Here is a 24,791-nt window from a genome sequence, read left to right as displayed (position 1 = left end):
TGTACAGTTTACACAGGATTTCTGAGCTTCCAGAGGCAGGGGGCAGGGATCTGCCATCATACACAGCACAGCTTAAAAAAGAGCAATGAGTATAATCTGAGACCTTTGTGGAGGGAATGTGCACACACAATTCAGAGCTGAGACTGTCAATCACAGTCTGTGTGCTGGAGCTCCCCTCCCCATCCCTATGGACACATGCAGAAATCACATTAGAAGCTTTGGATTATGGCAGATACACACTATAGAAGGACTTGATTTGTTCATTTTTCATTTCAGAGGTTTGTAACCACTTTAGGGCATAGCATGTTTTAAAAATGTAACAACATAAAACCTACCTTGTGGCTTCTCTGGTGTCTCTCCATAGTATCCAGATGTCAGAAGATGTCTCTTTTGGATGGCTGCTACAATGTTATTCTGGCAAGAGTCAGTGCAATCTGTACACGTCTGATCAGAGGCTGAGCATCGAAGAAGAGAAAGAAAGAGGTCGCAGAGGGAAACATGGAGGTTAGTAAGAGTGAGGAGAGACATGGGAGCATAAATGGCATAAATGGCTTAAGGGACACTCAATAAAAGGAGTAGAAGAGAATAGTTTAACTTTAAGAAATGTGTTTTTTATTTGGATGATTGTGATCAATCTATATAGGATTTTTTTTCCACAATTATACTTACTTACAGATGCTGCATCTGTCCCATATCAGCTTTAACACTGAGAACCGAACGATCAAGCCCCGCTGATTGCTCGGTTCTCAGGGCTCCATGAGCAGAGAGCAGGTGACTGTCAGTCACCGCTCTCTGCTCTGCCCCCCCCCCCCTGCTCACTGGAGCGCTGGGCTTTGGAAGAGGTGGAAGCGGCTGGCTCAGCCTCTCAGCGGCTCGCTGAGAGGCTGAGCCAGATGCCGGTCCAGGAATGTGGGCAGATCTAGACTCCATTGTTGCGATCTTGCCCAAGCCTGGACCGGCTCTGTGAAGTCAGCAGACAGCGGACTTCAGCCCGCTGTCTGCTGAACACGGTTTACAGGAGTGCAGAACAAACTGCACTCCTGTGATATATAGGAGTGTACATCCTAACGAGCTTTGGTTGTACTTCTCCTTTAATGTTCTCCTTTAATGTTTTAAAAGCCCCTTTTCTCCTAGATATAGTTTGTAATTATATATGTGCATGGAAGCAGCCATATTAGCTCATTCTATACACAGGTTCTTTTCCTGCGATACAGTACTACACAATGGCTTTAATTTACTGCTTCTTCTAACAATGCAAGTCTATGTATAGGCTGGCTCAATAAAAAAAAAATGCCCTCTCTGCATGGTTTATATCTTATTTAAACAATGGTAAACTGAGACAGAGAATAATTAAATAAGATAATGTGGGCTCCCTCTGATGTCTAATCTACAAATCTCTATATTTATTACAAAAGCAAAAAAATGAACGAGGTACCTTGTAAAAATGTGTAGTTCAGAGCTTTAAAGCTGGACACCGAGTTGTGTGAAAAAATTACTCATGCTCGGTTTGTATAGTTGTAGAGGAACAGGCAACAAAACGTACGTTATTCCTTGCTCCCCCAGTAACTGGCATTCTCCACCATGTAAGATGGATCCTCGCCCACCTTACATACAATGCCGCACTGCTGGTCTGATTTCGGAAGCGGCTTTAGGAAACCGATCATACAGCGTAGGAAAATCCGGTGTGAGAGAGGAATAAGGTGAGCACAGCTACTTATCCCTCCACCCCTAGACAAAACAGGCATTGAACCTTTGCAATATTGGGGAAGAGAGGTGCCCACTGCAAGGGGCCCAAGGTCTGCGTTCAGGAACCAGCAACCGCATGCACCCACATGGCTGTCAAATTGGGAGCAGAAGCTGCGTCCCAATGCACATGCATGAGACTGTCTACACAGGAATGCATAGAACACCTGTGCATCCAAACAATGCCCTTGCACCAGCGTATGCTTAAGCATGCCATTGTGAACAAAGCCTTATAAAGAAAGTGATGCCATCCTCCTGACTTTGTCAATCTCTGGACTGGATGGACAGAAACACAAATACTTTGCCAGGCATGAAATGCTTCTTAATATGTCCAGAGTTCCGTTTTAATAGAATATTTTTTGAAATACAGTAGTAAATTAAGTTTATATGTTTAGATATTAACAGGTCGGAAAGGCTAGAAAGTGCAAGTGCAAAAGGGTGGGGCTACAGAGAAAATACAAAAAATAACTGGCGAAGAGAGATATAGCTAAAATTATAATTACGTTTTATCAAAGCATCAGGAGCATCACTACAGTTATTAAAATAATTACCTTCATGGTGTCTATCCCAACTATAAATTCTCTGTTCTCAATGAAAACAGCAGCAATGTACTGTACAGTAATCTACAATGATCAGTTTCATCAGCTTTGAACAGTCAGGGCATTAAAAGATTATTTCTAATAAAGGAAATGTATTTTGTCATTTAGCTTTGTGCAAGTTCAAGTATCACACTGACTTAAAAATTAATTTAAAGGGTCAGTCCAACCAAATGTTTTGTTTTAGATATGATTCTAGTTTGGTGGGCTGAGTTAGCACCTGGTTTCTTATAAATCTTAGGTTCTCCAGCTGCAGAATCCCCCTGCCATAATTCCTGATTTGGGTGTTTCAGCTCCTCCTGTTATATTCTCCATAATTAAAAAAAAAAACAAAAAAAAAACAACAACAGGCATAACAGGTCCCTCATAATGGCCACAGCAGGTGAAGAGATAACCCAGGAACCCAGACAGAAGATACAGCAGGTAAAATAAGTATTGCACTTACCCCTCACATTTTTGTAAATATTTTATTATATCTTTTCATGTGACAACACTGAAGAATTGACACTTTGATACAATGTAAATTAGTGAGTGTACAGCTTGTATAATAGTGTAAATTTGCTGTCCCCTCAAAATAACTCAACACACAGCCATTAATGTCTAAATCACTGACAACAAAAGTGAGTACACCCTATATTAAAATGTCCAAATTGGGCCCAAAGTGCCCAATATTTTGTGTGGCCACCATTATTTTCCAGCCCTGCCTTAACGCTCTTGGGCATGGAGTTCACCAGAGCTTCACAGGTTTCCACTGGAGTCCTATTCCACTCCTCCATGACGACATCACGGTGCTGGTGGATGTTAGAGACCTTGTGCTCCTCCACCTTCCATTTGAGGATGCCCCACAGATGCTCAATAGGTTTTAGGTCTAGAGACATGCTTGGCCAGTCCATCACCTTTACCTTCAGCTTCTTTAGCAAGGCAGTGGTCGTCTTGGAGGTGTATTTGGGGTTGTTATGTTGGAATACTGCCCTGCGGCCCAGTCTCTGAAGGGAGGGAATCATGCTCTGCTTCATTATGTCACAGTACATGTTGGCAATCATGGTTCCCTCAATGAACTGTAGCTCCCCAGTGCTGGCAGCACTCATGCAGCCCCAGACCATGAGACTCCCACCACCATGCTTAACTGTAGGCCAGACACACTTGTCTTTGTACTCCTCACCTGGTTGCCACCACACACGCTTTACACCATCTGAACCAAATAAGTTTATCTTGGTCTCATCAGACCACAGGACATGGTTCCAGTAATCCATGTCCTTAGTCTGCTTGTCTTCAGCAAACTGTTTGCGGGCATTCTTGTGCATCATCTTTAGAAGAGGCTTCCTTCTGGGATGACAGCCATGCAGGCCAATTTGATGCAGTGTGCGGCATATGGTCTGAGCACTGACCTCCCATCCCTTATAACCTCTGCAGCAATACTGGCAGCACTCATACGTTTATTTCCCAAAGACAACATCTGGATATGACGCTGAGCACGTGCACTCAACTTCTTTGGTCGACCATGGGAGGGCCTGTTCTGAGTGGAACCTGTTCTGTTAAACCACTGTATGGTCTTGGCCACAGTGCTGCAGCTCAGTTTCAGGGTCTTGGCAATCTTCTTATAGCCTAGGCCATCTTTATGTAGAGCAACAATTCTTTTTTTCAGATTCTCAGAGAGTTCTTTGCCATGAGGTGCCATGTTGAACTTCCAGTGACCAGTATGAGAGAGTGAGAGCGATAACACCAAATTTAACACACCTGCTCCCCATTTACACCCGAGACCTTGTAACACTAACGAGTCACATGACACGGGGGGGGGGGAGGCTAATTGGTCCCAATTTGGACATTTTCACTTAGGGGTGTACTCACTTGTTGCTAGCGGTTTAGACATTAATGGCTGTGTGTTGAGTTATTTTGAGGGGACAGCAAATTTACACTGTTATACAAGCTGTACACTCACTACTTTACATTGTAGCAAAGTGTCATTTCTTCAGTGTTGTCACATGAAAAGATATAATAAAATATTTACAAAAATGTGAGGAGTGTACTCACTTTTGTGAGATACTGTATTTATAAAGGTGCTATTGACATTAAATTTTCACCACATGTCGGTAACAACCTATGCAATCCAAACATAAAGAAATCAAAACAAATATGTTTAGAAATTAAGTAATGTGTAATAAAATGGAATGACACAGGGAAAAAGTATTGAACACATGAAGAAAGGGAGGTGCAAAAAGGCATGGAAAGCCAAGACACCAGCTGAAATCTATCAGTAATTAGAAAGCAATCCTGCCCTTTGTCAGCGCAAATTAATATCAGCTGGTTCAGTCTCAACTGATGGCCTCTAAAAAGGTGTTTTACTGATGGCCTATAAAAAGGTGCATTACCAGGGTGTCACACAAGAAACATCTCATGATGGGTAAAAACAAAGAGATCTCTCAAGACCTTCGCAACCTTCTTGTTGCAAAACATACTGATGGCATTGGTTACAGAAGGATTTCTAAACTTCTGAATGTTCCAGTGAGCACTGTTGGGGCCATAATCTGGAAGTGGAAAGAACATCATTTCATCATAAACTGGCCACAACCAGGTGCTCCTCGCAAGATTTTTGACAGAGGAGTGAAAATAATTATCAGAAGAGTTATACAAGAGCCAAGGACCACTTGTGGAGAGCTTCAGAAAGACCTGGAATTAACAGGTACAATTGTTTCAAAGAAAACAACAAGTAATGCACTCAACTGCCATGTCCTGTAAGCACGCTCACCAGGCAAGACTCCACTGCTGAAGAAAAAGCATGTTGAAGTTCGTTACTGCACAACATTTAGACAAACATGTGAAATACTGAGAGAATATAGTCTGGTCAGATGAGACCAATAATGAACTCTTTGGATGCCATAATACATGCACTCCATGTTTGGAGGTCAAATGGCATGGCACATCACCCCAAAAACACTCCCATACCAACAGTGAAGTTTGGAGGTGAGAACATCATGGTTTGGGGCTGTTTTTCAGCATACGGTACTGGCAAACTTCATATCACTGAAGGAAGGATGAATGGAAAACGGACATTCTTGATTAAAATTTGCTGCCATCTACCAGAATGATGAAGATGAAATGAGGGTGGACATTTCAGCAAGACAATGATTCCAAACAGAAATCCAAGGAAACTCTTTATTGTTTTCAAATAAAGAAAATACAGCTGCTAGAATGGCCCAGCCAATCACCTGACTTGAATCCAATAGAGAATCTATGGAAAGAACTAAAGATCAGAGTTCATAGACGAGGTCCATAGAACCTTCAAGATTTGAAGACTGTTTGAGTGGAAGAATGGGCCAAAATCATACCTGAGCAATGCATGTGACTAGTTTCTCCATACAGGAGGCATCTTGAAGCTGTCATTACCAACAAAGGATTTTGTACGAAGTATTAAATAAATTTCAGTTCAATACTTTTTCCTTACGTCATTCCATTTTTATTACACATAACTTAATTTATGAATGTATTTGTTTTGGTTTCTTTGTATGTATGGATTGTTACCAACATGTGGTGAAAATGTCATATCAATAGCACTTTTAGAAGTGAAAAAAAAAAAAAAAATGGTGACGCGTCCAATACTTATTTTACCCGCTGTATATACTGTAAAGCTGCGTACACACGAGTGGACTGTCCGACAAAAAAAGTCCAACGGAAGCTTTTCATCGTATATACCGATCGTGTGTAGGCCTCATCGGACTTTTTTTTCCGAAAAATCTGACGGACCTAGAAATTGAACATGTTCTAAATCTTTCTGATGGACCCAATTCCTATTGGGGAAACCGATCGTCTGTATGCTGTTCCGACGGACCAAAAAAGACGCATGCTCTGAAGCAAGTACGAGACGGAAGCTATTGGCTACTGGCTATTGAACTTCGTTTTTCTAGTCCCGTCGTACGTGTTGTACGTCACCATGTTCTGGACGGCCGGACTTTGGTCAGACTTAGGGTTGACCGTGTGTAGGCAAGAAGGCTTGAATGGAATTCCGTCAGAGAAACCGTTGGAGTTTATTACGAAGGCTAAACCGGACGTGTGTACACGGCATAAGATAGAAGAAACCGTCAGATGGTTTAACAATGCAGCACCTACCAAAAACTCAAATATTATTTGAGGGTAGATTGAAAATTTCAGAGAATGGATTTTGGCATTATAGACGTCCAGAGAGTTGATACTTATTGACACTCTAATCAATTAGATATAGGGATATAGAGTGAAGTCACAGGGTGATGCAATGTAAGATGATGTCTTATACCTCCAGCAAGAGAAGAGATGTCTCTCCCCGGGGTGGCCAGGTCAGGATGGATGTCTGTGTTTCCTAGTTCCACCCAGTTAGTATGACTGTAGAAATCCTGGAAGAACAGTACAGAGAAATGACATGTAAGATAACCTAAAGAATAACTTGAAAGTCAAGTGAAATATTCACTTAAAGTAGAACTAAAAGAAAAAACTTTTTTTTTTCATTATGGATAGAGTAAGGGAGGGTTATAACACCTTTCAGTTTAATTTTTGCCATCTGTGTGCCTTCGGGGAGATTTCCTTTCACTTCCTGTCCCATAGCTAAAACAAGAGTTGTGAGGAAATCTCTCCAAAGTGAGGGAATACCTTGTTGTCACCAGGTCACCATAACTAGTGCCTCCATTGGAAGATTTCCCCTCTATTACTGTTCTGAGGACAACCCAAAATTTGTGTTTTTCTTTTACTTTCACTTTTGGTGATAATGATAAATAAGACAAATAGAGAGGATGAATCTCACTATCGGGAGTACAGACAGCAATAAAAACTTATTTTAAAACAAAAAACTGCGCTTAGTGCAAAATGTGAATATATAAAATTGTGTATAACTGTACAGCAGCATATGAGTATCTGACTACAAGATAACCACAAAAATATATATATACAAAACTGCTGTGCTCCTTCCATAAAAACCTGACAGGTGTTCTAATCCCTCTCCACTCTATCCAAAACTTTAAAAAAAATGTTGTTATTACTGTTGCATCTGTTTTTGTTTTGTTTCTGTTTTTTAGACACTTTTTTTTAGATATTTAACTGGAGCAAAGCTATTTCTGTTCACTGGGGGGGGCAAAGCCTTCAGAGAAGTGGTTGTAAACCCAAGATATAAAATTTGATCAAAGAATATCCCTCTATAGTGTGAACTTGTCTCAATTAAAAGCGCTAAGTATAATTTCTGTCTGCTGAGTTTCCCTCTTATCAGCATGAGTCACTTCTGGCAAGTATTCCTGACAACAAGAGAAAAATGGTGACAGGTGAAAGAGCTCCAGATGATTGACAGCTTTAGCTCTGTTCCTGTGTGCTGTGTGAAGGAGGTGTGTCCTTTCCTTCCAATCAGCTCTCAGAGCTCTCCTCACTGAACTATGCAGTATAATTTCAGCTCTCCGCCTCCTTTTTTCAGCAGATAAAACAGGTACAACGTATGTAGGAGGATTTGTTCTATCTCTCTGTGTATCACCTGAGAATAGTCCCTTCACTGGGTATATATAAGGGTTTACAAACCACTTTAATTATTTTTATTGTCCATAGGTAGAATAAAGTACCTGCAGTGCATGCAGTATCTGTCCCAGTATCTCCCTTGCACCTTCATATTCCTTGGCGCTCAAGTAGCTCAACAGCTCCTCCCTGGCCCGCAGCAAGAGGCTGTTGCCCTGTCTGACCCTCTCAGAGTCAAAGTGACGTAAAGGATCATTGCGTGTCAGATTAAGGAAATCCATGTTGGCGTTGGCACTGATGATCTGACGCATGGAGACACGGTATTGGCGCAAGGATACTTCATCTCCATAATATGCCGTAAGTATCTCATCTGGGGTCAGGATCTTGCCCTGCAAAAGCCGAAAAAAAAAAGATTAACAGGAATTGATAAGAAGCATAGAGAAATAAAATCTAAAAAACAGGCTGGACAAGCTTACCTGATTTTTTAACTTATTAAAGGACAAGTACAGCCAAAGCTTGTTTGGCTGCATTTCTACTGTGGATCATAGGAGTGCAGTAGGTTCTACACTCCTGTGCCCCATTTTCAGCAGATGGCAGGCTGAACCCGCTGTCAGCTGACATCACAGAGCCGGTCCAGGCTCAGGAAGGATCGTGACCATATAGTCAGGATCCTCCCACAAGCCTAGACTGGGACCTGGCTCAGCCTCTCAGTGAGCTGCTGAGAGCCTAAGCCGGACGCTCTCGTCCCTTCCACAGTCCCAGCTCTCCAGTGAGTGGGGGGGGGGGGGCAGAGCAGACAGCGGTGACTGACAGTCACCAGCTCTCCGCTCAGAGAGCTTCGAAAACCAAGTGATCGGCGGTGTTTGATCAATCGGTTATCAGCCTTAGAGCAGACAGGGGACAGATGCTGCATCCTCCTGGGTAAGTATGATTCTAAAATAAAAAACATTTCCATACTTCTCTTTTAATTAGATCTAAACCTAATCACCAAAATCTTATATAAGCTTTAACACATTAATGCAATTCTAAGCCATTTTTAATATTTTTCTCATTCATAAATAACATTACAATACAGCACATTTTGAAAAAAAAAGTTAAATTACAACATACATATGGCAATAGGGTCTGTACACATAGACATGATGGTTACTATACATTGATACAAATACAAGCATCTTATCATATAAGCATGCCAGGAGAAAAGGAGATCACTGGTGTGGAGATTTAACTTGTTGTGTCTCAAGAAGGACCTGAGACTATTGAAAGGACAAGATCTGGGAAGGGAGAGGGAAGACTAGAGTAGACATGATAGAGAAGGGTAAGACCCCATACACATTATTAGATTTTCTGCAGATTTTTGTCTTCAGATTTACCAAAACCATATGCCGTGTACACACAATTGGAATTTCCGACAACAAAACCGTGGATTCTTTTTCGAAGGATGTTGGCTCAAACTTGTCCTGCATACACACGGTCATACAAATATTGTCAGAAATTCCAAACGTAAGAATGCGATGATGTACAAGACATACGACGAGCCAAGAAAAAGGAAGTTCAATGGCCAGTGCAGCACCTTTTGCTTGATTCCGAGCATGCGTGAGCTTTTGTGCGACGGACTTGTGTACACACGATCAGACTTTCCGACAACAAGTGAAGTTGTCGGGAAAATTTGAGAACCTGCTCTCAAACTTTGTGTGCGGAAATTCCGACAGCAAATGTTCGATAGAGCATACACACTGCTGGACTTTCCGACAACAAGCTCACATCGAACATTTCCCGTCAGAAATTCCGATCGTGTGTATGCGGCATAAGAGTTTCAATTTGTATGCAATCAGGCAGGCCCTTGCACTACATGGTTTTGGTAAATCTGAAGACTACAATCAAATAGTGTGTACGGGGCCTAAGGGAGAAAGGGGGAAAACAGAGGTGGGGAATAGGATAGGAGTACCCTGTGGATGCACAGCTACCCTGTTTCCCCAAAAATAAGACCTAGCGTGATTGTCGGTGATGGCTACAATATAAGCCCTACCCCCCTAATAAGCCCTAGCTAAAGTCCCTGTGGGTCTTATTTTCAGGGTAGGGCTTATTTTCGGGGAAACAGAGTAGAGCTTATTTGGGGGGTAGGGCTTATACTACAGCCATCACTGAAAATCACGTTAGGTCTTATTTTCGGGGAAACAGGGTATTTTGAGGCCCAGATCTAACTCGAATCATGCAGAAAGATAGCACAAGGCTCAGGGATACCAGAGTCAAATATTTACCCACTCTATCAATTAGTCTGACCATAAGTCAGACCAATTAATCAATTTTTTTTATGAAGAAATTAAGTTATTTTCAATATTTTTTACAGTACCTGGAAAATAAATTTTCCACATTTTGTCATGTTACAACCAAAAACGTAAATGTATTTTATTTGGATTTTATGTGATAGACCAACACAAAGTGGCACATAATTGTGAAGTGGAAGGAAAATGATAAATGGTTTTCACATTTTTCTACAAATAAGTCTGTGAAAAGTGTTTCGTGCATTTGTATTCAGCCCTCTTTACTGTGATACCACTAACTAAAATCTAGTGGAACCAATTGCCTTTAAAAGTTGCCTAATTAGTAAATAGAGTCCACCTGTGTGTAATTTAATCTCAGTATAAATACAGCTGTTCTATGAAGCCCTCATAGGTTTGTTAGAGAACTTTAGCGAACAAACAGCATCATGAAGGCCAAGGAACATACCAGACAGGTAGGGATAAAGTTAGAGAAGTTTAAAGCAGGGTTTTAAAAAAATATCCCAAGCTTTGAACATTTCACAGAGCACTGTTCAATCCATCAACCGAAAATGGAAAGAATATTGCACAACTGCAAACCTAACAAGACATGGCCGTCCACCTAAACTGACAGGTAAGGGGAGCATTAATCAGAGAAGCAGCCAAGAGGCCCATGGTAAACCTGGAGGAGCTGCAGAGATCCACAGCTCAGGTGGGAGAATCTGTCCACAGGACAACTAATAGTCGTGCACTCCACAAATCTGACCTTTATAGAAGAGTGGCAAGAAAAAAGCCAATGTTGACAGAAAGCCATAAGAAGTCCAATTTGCAGTTTGCGAGAAGCCATGTGGGGAACACAGCAAACATGTGGAAGAAGTTGCTCTGGTCAGATGAGACCAAAATTGAACTTTTTGGCCTAAAAGCAAAACGCTATGTGTGGCAGAAAACTAACACTACACATCACCCTGAACACACCATCCCCACTGTAAAACATGGTGGTGGCAGCTTTTCTTCAGCAGGGACAGGGAAGCTGGTCAGAGTTGATGGGAAGATGGATGGAGCCAAATACAGGGCAATCTTAGAAGAAAACCTGTTACAGTCTGCAAAAGACTTGACTGGGGTGGAGGTTCACCTTGCAGCAGGACAACGACCCTAAACATACAACCAGAGCTACAATGGAATGGTTTATATCAAAGCATATTCATGTGTTAGAATGACCCAGTCAAATTCCAGACCTAAATCCAATTGAGAATCTGTGACTTGAAACTTGAAAATTGCTGAGATCAGCAGAACAGAGATGCAACAAAGGACGAAAAAAAGGGAAAACAACAATTTAATTTAAAAAATGACAATGTTTATCATACATTCAATGCTTTAGAAAGCTAAAGGGCATTCAGCCTGGGTTAAAATCTACTTTAAAGGAGTTTTTTTTGGCCATAGTGTACATCTCTTCTGGGTCAGAGACGTGCACTTTTTTCTGCTCTCCTGTGACCCAGATTCAGCTTCAAATGACGTCGCAGAGTCGGTCCAGACTTTAATGTCGGGCTCCACCCACATGCCTGACTGGCAGCTGGTCCAGGCTCTCAGTGCACCACTGAGAGCCTGAGCCAGCCGCTCCCACCCCCTCCACAGCCGGCACTCCAGTGAGGGCTGCAGGAGCAGAGCAGAGAGCCAGTGACTGAGGACCACCACGCTCTGCTCAGAGCATACTGAGACCTGAGTGATCAGTGATCATGTGATCAATCAGTAATCAGTGTAGAGCCAGCAGGGGACAGCTGCAGCATCAAACTGATGCAGCAGCCCTATACAGTAGGTGAGTATGTTTTTTTATTATCCATATTTTCCTTTAAAGTGAGACTCCGGGCAGAGTGCCATGTGCACAATTACAATGCACACATGTGAACTGATTTATTTGCCACAATATTTGTAATTCAGCAATTATTCAGTAGGGATGTGCAGTCTCAGATGTCACTGATATGCAGATAGTAATCCCAAGCCTCTGCTCTTCATGTCCATCCACACATGGAGCGCGGCTCGGTCTTGCCCTTGCACTCTTCTTACTGACTCACTGGTTGTGATTGACAGTAGTGAGCGCCAATGGCTCCCGCTGTTGTCTCATTAAAGGAGGAAGAGATCCAGGAGAGCCGCTGCACTCATGCACATCGCTGGATCAAGATTGGGCTCAGGTAGGTATTCGGGGGGTTGGGGGAGCTGCTGCACACAGGTTTTTTTACCTTTGAATGCATTTAGAATGCATGAAGGTAAAAATCTTGAGCCTTTATAACCACTTTAAATAACATACATTGCAGTTTATTTTTAAAGGCCTGGCAATTTGTCAAGGACCTCCTAGTTGGGGCAGTTAAAAAAAAGTACAATTAAAGTGACACTACTGGTTTTAAAAAAAAAAAAAACGAATTACAAAAATGTACCTATTGTTCTCAGCCGCCTCCAAATCTCCAAATTCCCTTTTTATTTGCTGCTGTGATCTGATTTCCTGTTAGAGTGGCTACGTTCGTTCTCAATAGTCCCACTGTATGTAGGATTGTAACCACCCTCTCTTGCTTGCTCCCAAGATGGACAATGGACTATGAGACTTGTAGTGTGCATAGAGCAGTGCATATGATCACAACTACCATACACTGACTGCTCATTCCAAACAAACAAAAGTGAGGATGAAAAGGAAAGGTTTTAGGTGCTCACAGAGGACGTTAGAAGGAGGCAGAAAAACACAGTAATGCCGCGTACACACGAAGAAGCATTACAAGGAGCTCACTCCATTCATGTACTAACAAGAAGCATGCTGAGAGGAGGAGACAGTGCTGCTTATCCTTTCACTGTCCAGTCACAAACTGGGGAGGGACCAGGACAACTTAGGCTTAGAGCAGTGGTTCTCAACTCCTGTCCTCAGGACAGGAGTAACAGGCCAGAATTTAAGCATTACCTTGGGGAGATGCAGACTAGAATACTGCAATCACTGAGCAGCAAATGATATCACCTGTGATGTATTTCAGTTATCCTGCAAACCTGGCCTGCTAGTGGGTCCTGAGGACAGGAGTTGAGAACCACTGGCTTAGAGGAAGTGGGTTGCATGTAAATCTCAGGATTAAAGGTAAATATTGCAGCAAAAGTTGGTTTTGTTACCTGCCGATCGCCTAACTGTAAATATACATCATTACTTTTATGTTAAATACTGCTGCCATAACCCATAATCTTTATTTGCAGTAAGCGGCTGGCTTTCCAATAAAAGTGGTCCCAATGGCGGATTCACAGCAGGATCACTTTTATAGGCAGCGGGAGAGGTGCCGATCGTGCGCAATTTTAAAGCATGACATGTTAGGTATCTATTTACTTGGCATAACATAATCTTTCACATTATACAAACAAATTGGGCTAACTTTACGTTTTTGTTTGTTTTTTTATTCATTAAAGTGTATTTTTTCTCAAACAATTGCGTTTGAAAGGCCGCTGCGCAAAAATAGTGTGACACAAAATATTGTAATGTCTGCCATTTTATTCTCTAGGCTAGGGTCTCTGCTAAAATGTATAATGTTTGGGGGTTCTAAGTAATTTTCTAGCAAAAAATACAGATTTTTACTTGTAAACAACAAATGTCATAAAAAGGCCTGGTTTGGTTAATCTTTTATGTTCTAGTCATTTTTATCTTGTAACCTTTGGCTGGAGTTCTGCTTTAAAGGCATTTAGCTGAAATGACTAAATGAAAGCACACAGATAAAAACAATAAAACAATTGTTCAGACTGTACCTATTCCTGATTGTATACTTGTATGATTTGCCAAGTAGATTAGAACACGATGACAGACAATGTCTGTCTGACTATAGAAGGGAAACCCCTTTGTGTGATTGCAGTACCATGGATAGCAGCCTCTGGGCCATTTATACAGCTGTGTCTCTTGGCTGTGGACCAGCTCTATTGATTCATATGGTGAGTCAGCACCAACCAGACTGCTCTGATAATAGATGTCCCCTGAAGGATCCTACATCACCGGCTAGCTCAGCGGGGGGGGGGAATTCACAATACTAGAATATAATTGCCCCCGCCACCTCCCCTCATTATTTTTTAATGCACCTGCTCCCTTCTCCACCTCCCAACCCCCATCTCTTATATCCTTTACAAGTCTATAACTCATGGAACACAGGGGTGGGTAATAAGAGTCAGAGTTTGGGAGGCCCTCCGAGAAGAATATCTACAATTAGAAACCTAGATAAGAAAACATAGACAGCAGTTTAGTTCTATGCTTGATCCCGTGACTGAGCTATATGTTTTAGCTCACACAGAGAAAATACAGAAAAATTCCAAATAAAATAATGTATCACAATCAACCTAAGGGAAAAACACACACACACAAAACAATGAAACCCAACTGAATAGGAAAAAGAGGAAAACAAAAATAAAGAGAGAAAGGCATAAAAGGATATTTATTATATCACACTGACCTCAATATGATAAATACATCTAAAAATTATAGGATAACTTCCTTTTTAAATGCAGTAAGTTCTTTCTCTTTTTAATTTTGATCAATAATATACATGTGAAGTAATCGTAATTAACTTGTGGAACTGATACTCTGTTGCAAAGAGGGAACCTTTCATGTTCTGATTACTGGCTGTGACCCTGTTGGGGACAGGTTCCCTCAATTTGAGTTTAAGTGACATCAGGATAAATCATAAGAGGATTGGGGGTCACTTGGACAGCAAGACACAGAGAGCAATAATAACCTTGAAGGGGTTTTAACTCCCCCCCCACACACACACCACACACACACTATGAAAAAAGTATTTTTGACTTACTAAAATAGTGCAAATTTTTCTTTTTTTTTTGTCAAAGCTTAACTGAACAAGCTGAAGTTAGAAGCTGATTGGCTACCATGCACAGCTGCACCAGATTTGATACCAGTTTTAGTAAATCAACCCCACAGTCACTATTCAAGCGACCTTCTATCACTTCCTTCTCTATTAACTCCTTTCACTAATACAGAGCCAAAGAGTTTCAGGGATCTGTGTCCCCTTCATCAGGACTAATAATAGACATATTAGTATTAGGAGTACAAACACACTATAGTATTATGTATTCAAATAAAAATGATATCATTACAAAGTATATAAAAATAAGAATTCCTAAAAAATACACACACACATAGGTATATACAGTATATATTTAATTTTTTTAATAATGCTTTTTTTTATACATTTTTAATGAAGTCATATATTTACATTTTATTAATTATTATTAAAGGTGTTTATTATTATCCCAGGGGATATGCAGATCCCTGAAACACATTGGCTGTCTTGAAATATTCAATGAACATTCCAACTGTATAAATATTGCCATGGTATAGAGCATTTGTTTGGACCCAGACTCTGCCCTTCTAGAGTGGGCGAAGCACTCCCATTCCTTTTGTTTAATCTTAGTGATAAAAACCCGACAGAGGTTCTAACCCTTTCCACCGCTAACCAGGCATATGATGAATCAGCTGGATTGCCTACAATTGTCTCATGTACATAGCTGCCCTCGGGCTGGGTTCACACTGATGCGGTCTGCCGCATCGCATGCCATTTGTACAGGAATCGCACTGGATTCCAGTACAAATGACATGCAAATTCAGTGTAGTGCGAATTGAGCCATACATTATGTATTTTGATAGTGTGAACCGAGCCTTAATGCGTGCCTAGTGATTAGCAGCATAGCTTTGAAGCATTGTTGTCTGGAGCAGATCTAAACCTAATCACTAAACTGTAATATAAGCTGTAACATGTTAATGTTTTTAAAAGTATTTTTTAATCTTTAAAATGTGCAGCTTTCGAATTAATATCAGGCGATCTTTTCATGAAGGTCCTCGTTCAGGCTCTTCCTGTTATGGGGTGACAACGGTCTCTCAGTTGTGCCTCCCCCCCATACCCCACCAAGGTTACCGTAAACAGTATGAAAGGATCAGTTTACTCAAAATAGCTCTCTTGGGCCGGCCATACACGGAGCTCATTTCTTTCCTGCAACCACGGGTTGCAGGAAAGAAATTTGCTTGATTCCCCCATCAACTCAGTTTTGATGCAGGAATCCCTCCTGCTGGGCCATTGTCTTCTCCCATCAATCCATCAACCCATCAACCATCACCCAAAGTTAGAGGTAATTTATTCTTCCAAAGCAAATACACTTTTGCACATTGGTACTGACTAGTATTCCAATGTTTCTCTTCTCCCTCAATTTCTCTCCATCAGTCACTTAATGTCACCCCAGTGCTGAGGAAGAGGGGCAGAGATGGTAAAACAAGGATGCTGTGGAGGCAACAGACATCCTCCTTATTAACTGATGACGTCATTGGTTGTGATGATGCCAATGTCTAGAAAGTCGTAATAGTGCATGCTGAAAACTCGTAGCTTTATGTAACTAAAAGGCAGGCTTCGTCCACCTACTGGCTTGTATACAATTTTTAAAACATTTTTGCCATTTTGCCAAGGCACACCTAAGGAAACCTCAAGGCACCCCGATTAAAAAAGGCTGCTCTATCGAGATCATCCCTTTACCTTTTCTTTTCAATAATTTTTATTACAATTTTAAGCACAATACAAAAAACATATACCTGAACATTATCAGGTAATCGCCAAACCGAGGATGCATTAACCAAAGTGATCAGAGGCCCTGACCGACTGTACAGAAGAGCTACCTCCAAGAAGTTTCAGGCCTAGCAATCTGGGTCTACTTGTTAGCGTATCTATGCTTCTAAGAGTGCTTTCACGCTGAAAGCGTCTGGGCGTCGCCGGTAAATTTTTAGTGCTGCTTTAACGTCGTTTTAGCAGCGATGTTCGGCCGCTAGCGGGGTGGTTTTAACCCCCGCTGGTGGCCGAAAAAGGGTTAAATCTGTCCACAAAACGCCGCTGCAGCGGCGGCGCTTCGCCGGCGGTATAGCAGCGCTGCCCCATTGTTTTCAATGGGCAGGAGCGGTGGAGGAGCGGTGTATTCACCGCTCCTACGCTGATGTAAAGAAACTTCTGGCAGGACTTTTTGTGATGCCCTGCCAGTGCAGGGCCCCAGTGTAAAAGCACTCGGCTTTCACAATGGGTTTGCAGCTGAGGCTTTTTTCAGGCACTATGCAGGCGCTATTTTTAGCGCTGTAGTGCCTGAAGAACGCCTCCAGTGTGAAAGGGGTCTAAGGCTATATGCCCATAGGTATCAACCACTAGGCACCCAAATATTCAACAAATAGGAGTAGTTATCAAGTGACATTACAGCAAGCTGTCGGTCGTGCATATTTCTAGAACAAGGTGAAATATAACATTAGCATCTACAATGGATCTTGATACCTCAATCCAAGGGGTTCCGATCCCGAGACAATAGATCAATTGGGTAAGCTGTATGGTCCCCCCTCAGCATCCTACCAAAACATTTATCAATATGGTACAACAGAACCAGGCCTCCCCTCACCAGTGTCTAAGGAGCTTGGAGATATGCAATCCAGGGGTTTCACACTTTCTCAAACCTAGCTTGTTTATCTCTGCGAATGCTGGTCAATTTTTCATTGATCATAATCCAGGATATTTTATGTTTCACCAGTGTGACATCAATGACGGATGATTTCCACACTCGCGCTATGGTTATTTTAGCTGCTAGAAAGATAAAAAATATACGTATTCAAAGATGTCTGGGGATCTCTTCCGACAGGTCAGCAAACAGCGCTGTTTTGGCGCCTCTGGGGATGTTCTGCCCCATCACTGAGTAGATCAAACTAAATATCCTGATCCAGAAGCGTCAGGCCTTCGGACAGGACCACCAGACATGAAACATATAACCTTCTTGTCCACAACCCTGAAAACATAGGGGCGAGGTACCAGAATATATTTTTGCCAGCCTTGTTGGGACCAGGTACCAGTGCGACAGCACTTTGTAATTGGCCTCCACCAGGGAAGTGTTAAGTAGGCCCTTGTGCACCATGGTCGCCCATGTCCACACCTCCTCCTCAATTGTCTCCCCTAGATCTGATTCCCATTTAGTTTACCCTTCACCTTTTCACCCTTCCCTTTACCACTAAACATTGTAAAAAATGTAAAAACTGCAGTTCCCTTTTCTGTTTCACACATCACAACAGTGAGACATATACGTGATAGGCAGTCATAAGGTTTCAAAACCTCATGGACCACATAGTCACGAAACTGTGTAGATGACAGGAAGTCTACACAACAAAAGTGGTAGCGTTATGTAACGTGTCGGTTTACTCTATGGGGAGTAAACGGGAAGAGTAGACGGGAAGACAACATAGTAGATATTCACATATTGCTACACTCTACCACAGGGGAGAGCACAAATTCCAGATACCACATGTCTCACTTGGCTTAATAGGGACAAAATGTGCTTAATGAGTTAAAGAGGAATTCCAGCCCAAGCTTTTTTTTTTCTTTGTAAAGGTAAGTGTTTGAGCCTCTGTCAAGTTTCTATTGCTGTGCGGTCACCAGGACGGGTAGTAGTATTAAATATCCTCAACAAGGATACATGTGGCAAGAAAACAAAGGTCGTAACTTTTCACTACACTATATTATAGTAAAAAAAAAAAAAAAAATTGCTAGAATGGTAATGATATAGAGCCTGGCTGATAGGGCCACAAAACGTAGTGTGGGACCAGGCATCCAGCACATCTTGAAGTGTGTTATGCCGCTAACACACGACCGGTTTAGCTGTCGGAATAAACTCCGAAGGTTTCTCCGACGGAACTCCGACAGAATTCCATTCAAGCGGTCATGCCTACACACGGTCAACCCAAAGTCCGACCAAAGTCTGACCGTCCAGAACGCGGTGATGTACAACACTTACGACGGGACTAGAAAATGGAAGTTCAATAGCCAGTAGCCAATAGCTTCCTCGTACTTGCTTCAGAGCATGCGTTGGTTTTGGTCCGTTGGAACAGCATAGGAATTGGGTCCGTCGGAAATATTTAGAACATGTTCCATTTCTAGGTCCGTCAGAATTTTCGAAAAAAGAAGTCCGATGAGGCATACACATGATCGGAATAGATGATGAAAAGCTTCCGTCTGACTTTTTTTGTTGGACATTCCGCTCGTGTGTACGCGGCTTTAGATGTAGAAGATACTTTGATAGCTGTAGCTCCTCAAAACAGCAAGAATGGTGGTGCTGGTGGCACAACAGGTAAGTCTTCTTTTAGGGCTCTTTAGGGCAGTATCTACCACCCTCTGAAAAGTGATCTGCAGTGGATAATTTTTTGGGAGCGGTAGAGCAGCAGCTGCCAGGCTTTCAGGAGGCAACCCTGGCACCTCCTCAATGTCTGCTTTTTTATGTCAAGGGGGATTTTATGTTAAACTACTGCACCACAACCAGGAGACAAGCATTTGGCTCTCAGTGGAGGTGCACACCCTTTGACCTTATTGGGCACATTTGACAGGCGGTGCCACCTGCAAGCTGTCTGGCTGGAATGGTAGGATTTAGCTGGGCGGTCAGGGAGCTCTAAAACCGCAGCTCAACTACCTGTTTTTACTGCTCTATGGCCCCCGGGTGAAAGAGCCCTTACAGCTACACTCTTTATTAGTTGTTTCTGGGTGACAGAAGCATCATTTTTTGTAGATTTATCTACCCAGTTGAGCTGGTCTCTATCCAGCAAAACTTGTACTATTGTGTCTTTCTTTGTCAGAAAATCCATTTTATGGACTTTTTATTAAATTTCGAATCATTTTTTGTTACATTTCTGCTGTGTGGAATAATAACTCTACCCCATAATTCTGTGTTGTGTGATGAACTACAGAAGGCAGAGCTGAGAACCAGGTAACACATTGGCTTTAGTAGATTAATATTAAACAAATGTTTTAAATTGTTATACAAACATATACTGTATTTTAACTCAAATCTTTATTATTTGTGCAAAAACTTGGTGTGGGCTGTCTAGGGGAAGGTTCTACCAATCACAGACTGTCTCATGCCCCTTCTGCCAGTGTCTATTGTTTTGCATGTGCTTAGAATTACAGGAATATTAAGCCTCCAGCAACAAACGTGTAATATCCCACCACTATTGTGTTTAGCTGTTTAGTGGTCATTCAGGAGGAGGGAGGGAGTGCGCTGTCTTTTATCCAGAATGTATGCACCCACATGTGTGACTCTATAGCCATGTGGGCTGCACAGATAAGTTAAAGGAGGAAATTAACAGCTTAGAAAGGAACTGAAACTGGAGCATGCTCTGTAGATTTGGCAACGGCTGGTCTACGCAATCTCAGGCTGCAGCAGGGACACGGGCAATGAGGGCACAACTACAGTTGTGTTGCAATATAAAACCTTTCTGCTGGCTTGAGTTTACCTTTAAGGTTGGGCCCCAGGGAGGAAACATTCGGAGGAGTCCTGACGTGGTATAAGTACCAGGTGTCCATGACTGCTGCTAAAACCACCTCATAGACACACAAATGAACCTGTCTTGTACAAAAGTTTGTGGGCTAACATTATGTCCTAAAAGTAGGAAACACAAGAAGCCTGGAGTTCCTAGACAGTTTTTCTGTGAGGACCAGATGTTCTACAAACCAAACTCCTTACATCAGTCTTTACTATAGCTTGAACTTGTTCCCCCATGCTGCAGCCCCACTGCTTAGCAAATGTCCCTGTACTGGTATCTAGGGGCTTCCTTTTTGGACAGTAGGATGGCAGAAAGGGGTTAGAGCCAGAGAAACTAAGGGCCAAGCAATATGAAATATAAGCAATATGATCGGGTTAGGGAACTTCCAAGGCATATACAAAATGACCGCAGGTACCTCATAGTGCCATCTTTTGACGAAAAATGTAAGGTTAGTAACCTTTCAGTTCAACAAGCATTCCAGCAAAAGGTGTCTTCTAACAGAAAGTAATACACCCCAAAGGAGACATTTTTTAACATTGTGGTCAGTTAATGTATAATTGGAATAAATACAAACTAAAGGACAAATTATTCTAAATTGTGCTTTTCTTTGTGCACTTTACACACATACCTCAAAGTCCTCCCACCGCAGTGGGGGTCGGGTGGGATGCTTGTTGTCCAATAAGATTTGCAAGGTGACGTTCAGTACTGCCTCTTCCGTTAGGTCCTGATGGGTGTAGGAGCCCCAGGTGAAGGATAGAAACTTAGACCAGAAGTTGGGAAAGAAGGTGTGGCCCCCTCGTGGTGCCAGGCACCATAGGAGCAGAAAGGGGAGGAGCATGTGGTGGAACGAACTCATGGACACTACATTGAGATGGCCTGCAAGGTAAAAGAATATATATTTATTTAGGTAGGTACAGACATATATCCAAGGAGCAAAGACTGTACATAAAGGCCAAGAACATGGTTTGTAAAAAAAAAAACAAAAAACAAAAAAACACATATGGTTGCCCATTATGCCAAAAAATGTAAATAGTCTCAAAGTTGATTCTGTTGGCTTTGGTTTTGAATGCTCTACATGAACAAAGCACCAGTGTTCTTTAACTGTGTGCACTGCGCTAGCTAAATTAATATTTTCCTTTCATTTATATCTAATGAAAATTTTAGATATGTTTAAGGGCTGGTGTAAACACCCAACTTCCATGTGTTTCCCATGTTTTTAGTTGCATTTAGCATGTTTTCACTTGAACTTGTATGGAGGAATAACAGCAAAATGCAAACTGATTTCAACATGAACAACAAGCCTCTTACAATACATTTTTGGATAAGTTGGGCTGATTTTGATTCACTTCATGAACTGACGCCCATCACCTCAAAAGGGTATGAGGGTAAATCTTCCCAATGGGGGCACAAAAATAAAGAGTCCAAAACTAAAAGAAAGGTTTTGGCTGGTTTTGTGCCTTAAAGTGTATGTAAATCAAATCTCTAAAACCTCATATAAGCTTTAACGTGTAAATGTAATTTCAAAAGTTTTTCCATTTTTAATATTTATTAATCTGCAACCTCCATTAAATAATACCTGGTGATCCTACAATTTAGGTAAGTATTCAGGCACTTCTTGTTATTGGTGACAATGCTCTGTTCCTGTCTCCCAACATTGTTCCTGCGTTGTCACCTTGTCAAAAAGTCATGGTCCACTGTTGTTACTATAATTAACCCCCCTCCCCTGAGAAATGCCAGGCAACCATCACTGAAATGAGATAGAAAGGAAGTGGCTATGTAAGTATAAATAAAAGGTGAAACTACTACTTTACAGTTAGGGCTTACATCTAATTTAATTGATGTCAAATATTTAACACAATGGAAAAGTATAGATGTACTTATCCAAATATGGTCAAAAGGGTACCAACATCCCTGATAATTGCAACAAAGAGGATTAAATACATAAGGTACTTTACAGGTACCAATAAGATCATTAGAGCATAGTCACTGTTAAAACTTAATTTCAATTTTATTACGATTCCATATAAAAAAACAGACATTCTGATGATGTGCTTTAAAAATTGCATTTAATTGTGCCTCCACGTTTAAAATTATATGCTTAACATGTTACATTGTTGACATAATGTGCAGTGATAATAAATGATGGAAAAACAATATGCTGTCTATTGTACACGTTTCTCAGACCAACAGTCTACTTCATTCAGAGAACAATGGAGGTGAGTATTTACCATAAATATAGATTATAATTATTAATATTATTCAGTATTTATATAGTGCCAACAGTTTGCACAGAACTTTATAATCTAAAGGAAGACTGCACAGTCACGATACAAAAAAAACTGAGGGCCCTGGTCATAAGGGCTTACAATCTAATATGATGTTGTTATAATACACAAATAACTACTATTCATATGTAAATACATATCAGTCTTGCACGCTTACATGTGCAGCACCAAATCAAAAAAGAATCATGAATTAAAATCATGTGTCAGTACTCATACATGCAATACCATCAATATGTGCAAGGGGGGATGTATAGGACAAGAAGAAGCTGGGAAATGGAGGTCTCATGTTATTTTAAAAGGTACCCCAGGGGAAGATATAAATCCCCAAAATTCGACCTAACCTAGGTGTTTTCTGTAGGTTAGTGTGGCATAATAGAAGCCCCAAAGCATCAGAAAGATTGACAGTCCTATAAGGAAACTCTTAATAATCAACTGGCCCACTGTAATCCAACTCCTCAATTGTCTATAGATAAATATCAAAAATCCTCATCAGATTCTGATCAATCGTCATACATATGTCTCATAGGGGTGTAACTACTGTCTTACCATTGTGAAAAGATCATGGTACAATAAAACCCCTGCCCAGGATTCCTTTGTGCATGTCCCATAGGGCCCCCCTTAGCAGACAATGAAGATATTGCGGGCATGAACGCTGGTTCAAGATTTTAATTATTATTCTCTATCAATCTGATGCTTCACATGTAAGTGTTGAAAACAGATGAGTATTTCATTCTGAATAGTAGTAGAATGGTAGTATTGCGTCATGTGTGAGTTAGTGCCCCTCATGGCCGGAGACCATATTTCCACATCAGGCAACACACCGGAAGGACAACGGCCTTTCACTTACCAGGGATACCCCTGTCCCGGGACTGACTACAGAGATATTGTGAGAGATACTGTGTGGAGCTCTTTTACATACTATATATACGTTACTTTCTTCAGCCTGGAGGCATGGAGGTCTCCTGCTGTATACTTTGTGAGGCCTCGCACACTGTGGTTCAGACCAGGTCCCTAGGAGGGTTCTGTTATGCAGCGGGTCCTAATATAGGCAGCCTGCCACTAAGGAGGCCAAAATATACAGCCACCAGTCCACAACTCTTATGGAACCTCCATCTCCTGTCCACCACCACTACTTCCTCTCCCAAGCTGGCTGCTCCCCTTTCCCTTTACTTCTCACTCTTCACTACCCAGAAGGTGGACAAGAATGTTTACACTCTGTTCCCTGTTCATTGTAGGAGCACACGCTCACTCTCTTCATCGGTAAATCAGATAAGTCATTGTTACTACATCAGAACTTTTTTGCTTGATTAAAAGGCATTTGGATCAATAGTTCCATTGACTCATCACTATACAGTCAGGGCCGTTTTTAAGGCAGGGCAAAAGGGGCAGCTGCCCTGGGCCCTGTCATTGTTGTGGGGCCCAAAGCAGCTGCCTCATACTTGCCAACTATCATGGTTTAAAGTCCCTTGTCCCTTGAGGTTTTAGTCCTGTGTTGTGTCCCAATATCTCAGTGTGAAGTGCTGCTACTAATGCTGCCCAGCTCTGCCCTATTGTTGTGTACAGATGACTCACCTGCAGACCCTGTATTTTCATGTAAATTACCCGTATTCATATGTAAATAGCGGTGGCCGACAGCATTGATATGTATACCATGCCCCCCTGAGGTCATATCCACAGTGATCTCTAGCAACCAATCAACAACCAGAAATCATGTGCTGTAACCTCTAGCAACTAATCAGTGAGACGTAATGTATGCTGTAACCTCTAGCAACCAGTCAGTGAGTGGTAATGATACACTGTAACCTCTGACAACCAAACGCAATAGCTGTCTGATCTGATTTGGTAAACTGATTTTGAGTCTAGCTGCTATTTATTGTATGTCTCAAAGCAGGTGGAGTGCAAAACTGCATGGGGGGGCCCCCAAGAAAAGTTTTGCCCAGGGTCCAATCAATATTAAAGATGGCCCTGTATACAGTTCTTTAGTTGTTAGATGAGAGAGGCAATGTATGAGTAATAATGGCAGTACTCACTCTCCTGTACTGTGGTGCTTATACCTTTAGATTGTGTTAGTTCCCAGCAAGTAGTGGAATGCTTTCAACTAAGTCCCGCT

The 24,791-nt window shown here is 41.6% G+C and overlaps 1 protein-coding gene across 4 annotated transcripts in view; it reads right to left on the bottom strand.

Moving 5' to 3' along the window:
• VWA7 (von Willebrand factor A domain containing 7) overlaps positions 1–24,791 on the bottom strand; it is a 121,158-nt gene that overhangs the window by 70,281 nt on the left and 26,086 nt on the right. For 3 of the 4 annotated variants that reach the window (XM_073598941.1, XM_073598940.1, XM_073598939.1), the window contains exons 2-5: positions 21,025–21,272; positions 7,907–8,188; positions 6,607–6,703; positions 336–455 (exon numbers count right to left, since the gene is read on the bottom strand). In XM_073598941.1, the coding sequence (XP_073455042.1) occupies positions 336–455; positions 6,607–6,703; positions 7,907–8,188; positions 21,025–21,252 (727 nt within the window). In that variant the 5' untranslated portion in view covers positions 21,253–21,272. The remainder of the gene's footprint in view (positions 1–335; positions 456–6,606; positions 6,704–7,906; positions 8,189–21,024; positions 21,273–24,791) is intronic. The other variant, XM_073598942.1, reaches the window with a different exon arrangement.

The sequence above is a fragment of the Aquarana catesbeiana genome, linkage group LG09 (assembly GCF_042186555.1).
Source record: "Aquarana catesbeiana isolate 2022-GZ linkage group LG09, ASM4218655v1, whole genome shotgun sequence".
Taxonomy (NCBI): domain Eukaryota; kingdom Metazoa; phylum Chordata; class Amphibia; order Anura; family Ranidae; genus Aquarana; species Aquarana catesbeiana.
This window is presented reverse-complemented; position numbering and strand designations above follow the sequence as displayed.